The sequence below is a fragment of the Otolemur garnettii genome, unplaced genomic scaffold, assembly GCF_000181295.1.
Source record: "Otolemur garnettii isolate 467f Iridium unplaced genomic scaffold, OtoGar3 scaffold00015, whole genome shotgun sequence".
NCBI classification, from domain to species: domain Eukaryota; kingdom Metazoa; phylum Chordata; class Mammalia; order Primates; family Galagidae; genus Otolemur; species Otolemur garnettii.
The window spans coordinates 20,905,092-20,911,755 of NW_003852410.1; the positions used below are offsets into that span (position 1 = coordinate 20,905,092).

General features: G+C 44.3%; 1 protein-coding gene across 1 annotated transcript in view; it reads left to right on the plus strand.

Moving 5' to 3' along the window:
- LRIG1 (leucine rich repeats and immunoglobulin like domains 1) overlaps window positions 1–6,664 on the plus strand; it is a 115,215-nt gene that overhangs the window by 71,683 nt on the left and 36,868 nt on the right. The window contains exons 6-8 of the mRNA XM_012802546.2: window positions 4,553–4,587; window positions 4,874–4,915; window positions 5,449–5,460. Of these exons, the coding sequence (XP_012658000.1) occupies window positions 4,553–4,587; window positions 4,874–4,915; window positions 5,449–5,460 (89 nt within the window). The remainder of the gene's footprint in view (window positions 1–4,552; window positions 4,588–4,873; window positions 4,916–5,448; window positions 5,461–6,664) is intronic.

Here is a 6,664-nt window from a genome sequence, read left to right on the forward strand (position 1 = left end):
GTTGTTTGGCGGGCCCGGGCTGGATTTGAACCTGCCACCTTAGGTGTATGTGGCTGGTGCCTTAGCCACTTGAGCCACAGGCACCGAGCTAGGTTTTGGTCTTTAAGAAGGTAGATATAAGCAGGCTGGTGAGAGGGTTGACTTTTGACTCATTCCGAGGAGAGAGAGTTTTCTTCAAGTTGGCCTAGGAAAGCTCTTCTACACTCCACACTCCTTGTTCTTTGAAAAATCTCATCCGCATTTTCAAGTTGCCTGTGGACATTGATCCTGGCATCCAGTGTGTTCTTGTTACTTCTTGCCAATTAGGGACTTAGAATTATTCTTTTTGTTTGTTTTTTGGTGCTTGTTAGCTCCTCACTTATTAAAAAAATAATGATTCTGTTTGATACCAGAACAAGATTAGGTTGAGCCTTGCCGCCTCCTCTGCCCCAGGCTATATGCCTACTGCGTTTTATGGGGAGGGGTCCAGGAAGAGGGACCCACTAGGGCAATAGCATCTGAGAACGTGGTCCACTTGGATCAGTTGGTTTTCAGGTTAATTTCAGCCCTGGGGATTTTGTTTAAAAGAAAGCTACCAGTATCTGCTAAGGCTGACCATACATGTACTTGATGACCTGTGTGACAATCTCCTGCCTGCACAGCTGCCAGAATGCCTGCACATACACACCGGAAGGCACATGCAGGGGGCTGTGATTTCAGCAATAGGCTGGACTGGAAATAACGCAATGCCCATCAATAATAGAATGAAAAAATTGCTGAATTTAATAGATGCATATTATACAGTAATAGCAAAGAATTAACTACTTCAAGTCCAATAGAGCTTAAAAGAAAAAAGAATTGATCATTGCTAATGGAACAACCTGGGTACAATTTATAAACATAACATTTAATGAAAGTAGACAGTTATGGAGGAATATACATAGAGTAAAAATAGACAAAATTCTGGTAAAAATTACAGGTCTCCTTTGGGGAGAATAGCAGCTAAAAAAATGACAGGAGATCAGGGGCTTCTGGGACGCTGTTAAATGTTCTGTTATCTTGATCTGAGAGGTGGTTACATGGGTGCATACGTTTTGTAAAAACATATTGAGTTCTATGCTCACAATTTATGCAGTCTCAGTATAACTGTTACATTTCAATAAAAATGTTTACAAACAAAACAACTGCCAGTACTTGGCTGTATGATGTATCTCATAGGGCTGTGTTTTTTTGACAAAGGAGAAAACATCAAATCATCATCTTCATAGGTGTTTTTGAAGCAGTCAGCATTTTTTGGCATATGCAGCAATATAGTAATAACCTCCTTAGATCAGGGCTGCTCTGCCCTGCACTGAATTTGATAATCAATAATATGAGGGGCTCATGTTGTCTCATATTGTATGGATTCCACATGTGGCATGTTAAGCTGCAGCACAGCCTCATACGGTGCACAGAGATGTGTGCTTATCTTTGTTCGTCGTGATCAGACCTTGTCAGTGCCTGCTGTGTGGGCAGAGCAGCTGGGTGTACAGTACAGAGCTATCATAGCAATTCCAGATTGCATCATGGTGGGCAAAGTGCTGCGGCAACTCGGAGGCCATGGGGTGTGGAGTTGGAAGGTTTGTTATAGATTCTTCTGATTCCAAGCTTTGAGTGTACAAAACTAATTATTTTTTTGAGACAGAATCTCATTTTGCCACCCTCAGTAGAATACCGTGGTGTCATAGCTCATAGCAACCTCAAACTCTTGAGCTTGAGTGATCCTGTTGCCTCAGCCTCCCATGTAGCTGGGTCTACAGGCACCCATCACAATACCTGGTTAGTTTTTCTGTTTTTAGTAGAAATGGGGTCTCGCTCTTGCTCTGGCTGGTCTCGAACTCCTGAGCTCAGGCAGTCTACCTGCCTCAGCCTCCCAGAGTGCTAGGATTACAGGTGTGAGCTACCATACCCGACCTTGAAACTATTTTTTAGCCAGAGGTTTAGGGAAAGCAGAGGGCTATAATTGAATTTTGTGATTTTTTAAGTAAGGTACATCAAAAGTTTAATATTGAAGTAAAATTATGGAAGATTTGCTATTTCTGGTGGGTGTCCACCTCAAGGAGTTGACATTGTGCACTTCTTGAGTCACCATGGGATTCTGGAAGAGCCAAGGGCACACACCTGCTTAGACTTAAGAGTGGTGAGTGAGGCAGCTCCAGTGTGCTAGAGAGTAACTGGCGGAATGAGGCAAGTGACCCTGTTTTCACTGACTCCAGGAAAGAACCTGGCTCATCTTTTCAGCAACACGATACTGGGGTAGACTCACATTCCATTTCATTTTCAGAAGAAGTAAGAAAGACATCGGCACTAAAGATTGTGATTAGTGATGTGTGGCATGGGCCCTGGAGGAGAATGAGAGGTAGTTAGTCTTATTCTGTAGGTGGCTAAACCAGATAGAGAAAGAGTGATTTACACACAGTTCCAAAGTTGAATCAGAGCTGGAATTAGAATCTGGGTCCCTGGCCCCGGAAACCCAAACAGGTTGCCATAGTGTTGACAGGGTCAGCAAACTACAGCCAGGGGCCCAAATGTGGGCCCACTACTTGTGTTTATGAGTAAAGCTCATTGGAACAAAGGCACACTTGTTCATTTACATATTGTCTGTGGCTGCTTTTACCCTACAACAATAGGGTGGAGTGGTAATGACAGAGACTGTATGACCCACAAAATCTAAAATATTTACCATCCAGCCTGTTACAGAATAAGTTTGCTTTGACCCTGGTATAGACAAAAGGCGCCTAATTTCAGCAACCAGAAATTACCCACTTGACCCACCTTGGCCCTGTGCCTTTGATCTCCTTACCCCCTTTTCCTGGCTCTTATCTGTGACATGAGATCTTTTCCAGCACTAACGAGAATACCTTGTAAACCAGGCTTTCACAGAACTGTAGTGGAACGATCACTTATGATAAAAAGTTTTAAATGTTGGTTTCAGATGCCTCCATCTGCTTTACTGTCTCATTTAACATTGGTTCTAAAATGTAGCCAAGTGGGGAGAGCTTATCTTGCCTGCTGTCTGCCTTTGAAGAGCGATTTTATTTTTGAAGCCTTTAACAGGTGCTGGTTTAATAGACTTCTGCTGTATTAAGTTCTCCTCGCTCCAGAGGGCAGCCCAAGGGGTAAACTGACACGAACGAATGCCACATGACCTGGCCCCCATATACTTCCAAGTGCCTGTAACTGCAGAATCACTAGTTTTGTTCCCTTGCAGAGAGAGGCTGGCCTGTTCCTTTGATGAAGCCAACAAGAGCTATTCCTAGCACAACTCTTCTCTTACCATGCACCACCCTCACCCGTTTTGGTAAACTTAAATGGATCCCTTCGCAGCTTTACCTTCCCTAAGAATAAAAACACTCATTTCCCCCTCTAATGCAGGTCTCTGATGATCTCAAAGAAATTGTTCAGAACCTCCAGAGTAGGAACTTTAGTTTCACCTGCCTTCTCTGCTGAGCTTTGAGCTTTGGTCACACAAAGCTCCGGGTGTGTTTGCTGCTCATGTAGCACTCACTCTGGGATGCTCGTATAAAAGCTGGGCCACCTGGCTAAGATACCAGAGTCGTCATTTGGGATTCAGGCAGAAGAGTCCTCTGAACTGACTTGTGTTTTATTTTTAAATTGTAAAACACACATAACAAAATTATAAAATACACATAACTTAAAATTTGCTATTTTAATCGTATTATTTAATCAGTGTTCAGCCTGTTCATGTTGTGCATATCTGATCTCTGGAACTTCTTTCATCTTCTAAAACTAAAACTATGTACCCACTAAACAACAGATAGCTTCATTTTACCCTTCCCCTGGTCCCTGGCAATTACAATTCTGTTAATTCTGTCTCTGTGAATCCGAGTACTCTGGATACCTCCTTTTGGTGGCATCATTCACTGATTGTCTTTTGTGACTGGTGTATGTCAATTAGCATATGTGTGCCTTCAAGGCTCATCCATGCAGTAGCAAGTGTCAAAGTCTCTTTTCTGTCTTAAGGCTGAATGATATTCCACTGTATGCGTATGTACCACATTTTGGCTGTTCATTTGTTGATGAACATCTGGGTTGCTTTGCCTTTTGACTATTGTGAATAATGTGTCTATGATATGCTTATACAGATGAAGAATCAAGCCATCATCCTGATGTGTGAGGTGACAAACCAAACACATCCTTGTGTTTTGGTTTGCATTTCCCAAGCAGTGATGCTGGGCATCTTTTCGTGTGCTTGTGGTTGGCCATTGTATGTTTTTCTTAGAGAAATGTCTATTCAAATTCTTGGCTCATTTTCTAAATTGGATTTTGTTTGTTTTCTGTTGTTGAGTTGTTGGGGTTCTTCATGCATTCATACATGATTCAGTGGGAGGCTTGAACTGGCTTCTTTTCAGCAGGATGTCTCTAGCCTAGATTAGGAATAGACAGCGAGCGGGAAAAGGTGGAAGGTGTAGCCAGTAGCCCACTAACCTGGTTATCTCCCATTTCCAAACTAGAAAATATTAGATCACCACTGATGCCCCCCACTCTCCCCTCCAGCTTTTGTGGGCTATAGTCCCCTTACTATTCTCTTGTGCTTGTGTCCATAAGGCCACCCTCTCTTACCCAGCCCACTGTGATATTCCTTCCCACCTCCTGGGAAAGCATTTCCTGATGTGGTCCTGCCTGTCCCAGCAGCTCTGTCGTCTGATCCAAGCTCCTGGCCTGTCCCCACCTGTCTCCTCCCAGCCTCAGCATCCCACCTTCATTCAGACACTAGCCCCAGCATCTCCCAGGCGGGATTGAATGCCCCTGTGTGCCTCTCTGACCTGGCCACTGGTGCTCTCACTCCTATGCACCTTTGTTTCCCATCTCCATGGCTGCCGCTTGGGCCAAGTGGGAACTTTTTTCAGCCTGTAAGAGAGACTTGTTTTCCGCAGTGTCCTTTATCCAGAGCTGGGGGCCTAGAATGTGTTTGATTCAGTGAATAAATAGACTGACAAGAAAAAAGCAAAAGGTATAAATAAGAACTAAGAGACCGAGGAGACAGGAGGGAGGTGGGGGAGAGGAGGGAGACTGATGGTAGGAGAAGTGTGAGGCTCCCAGTTGCCCTGTGGCTCGCAGGGAAGGCCTTGCCACTGCAGAGCCTTCTTTGTGCTGGTTGGGTCAGTAGCGCCCCATCCCTTCTGTCTGCAGACTCTCTTTTCCTGGCTCCCTAGTACTGTATTCAGAGTTCCCGGATAAGGCTCAGTTCTGTCGCCTTTATTTTTTGTCCTTTTTCTTCCCATGCTTTACATAATAAAGGTTTTCTTTTCTTTTTTCCTTTCCTTTTCTTTTGGAGTCAGAAAACTTGAAGAGACTATCTTCAGTAAAGAACTTAATAAAGAACTCAAAGGAAGTGACTTTGGGGGTGGGAAGGAGAGGCGAAGGGAAAGGGGTCCTTTCATTCTGGGGAGATTTCTCTGTGTGCAGAGCTGTGCCCTTGTAAATGGATTTTTGAGTTCAGGGCCTGGGAGACTTGTGAAAAAAAAAAAAAAAAACAGCAACAACAAAGGAGTTGAGGAGAAGCCTCAGAGCTTCTGGGAAAGAGGTCCTTGTTTATGCCTGTTGGAACTGATTTGGTCAAGTGTTTGTTTAAAGGAGATGCCACTTGGTAAGCGACGCCTGTCTTACTTGTGTTGCATTCAAGAATGCTTTGATTGGCCGGAGATGCTGACACTGTTGGCTCAGAACTGGTTGGAGTATGAGTGCCTGAGACCCAGAGGACTAGCACCACCACCCAGCAGATTCCTAGCTGTCTAATACTGGAGTCAGGGCTACAGTGGTTTGAATCTGGCAGGCAGAGCAACCTGTGGAACAGGGTGGTTAGGTGCTCCTAGCCTTGGCCAGCATTTGTTGTCTTTGTCCTGGTATATAACTATCAGTTGGTGGGTTGTGGGTTTGACAGAAAGAGGATTAAGCAAATAAATTGTGGTAGCATATGCCTTTATTGGGATATGGTAAACACTCCACTTACCTTAACATTTGCCAGGTGCTTCAGTGCAGTTTCAGGTTGGACTGTCCATGCCCCTGAAATTGAGGGTTGTGGCCCCATCTTCTAGATGAGGAAACCAAGGTTCACAAAGCTATTAAGGTCAAAGAGTTTAGAAGGTTCAGGGGATTCAATTCCAGTTAGACCCAGCAGTAAGCTCTTGATTGCCTTTTTAAATTGTTAGGATTTTATCATCTTTTCTTTTGATTCATTGTGTCTTTGTGCCTGGTACATGGTAGGTACGGTAAAACGTGTGAAGTGAGGTGTTAAGTTGAATTAACTTGGGCTTAGATGCCTACACTCTTTCAGGTTATGGGGGTGGCTTGGGGTGGAAGGTTCTAGATGAGCACGGGATTGGAGCCATCTGTGCTGGGCATGTCCCTTATGGCACATGCTTCAGTGGGTTCTGGTCACACCATGCTGGTCTTGCATATCACCACTATGTTCTTGCCATTGAGAAGAGCAGCGTAGGCATAGAACTTTGACAGACAAACCTGTCGCACTCAAGAAAATCCATTATTCTATCTAGCACCCATCCAGCCAGTAACAACTTAATGGGAAGCCACAAAGCCTCTTTCCTTTCCCATTCCCTAGACTTCCTCCGAGGAAAGCTTCCAGAGAAGATTAGGGGGTAGACAGAAGACCCTACCCTGGAGA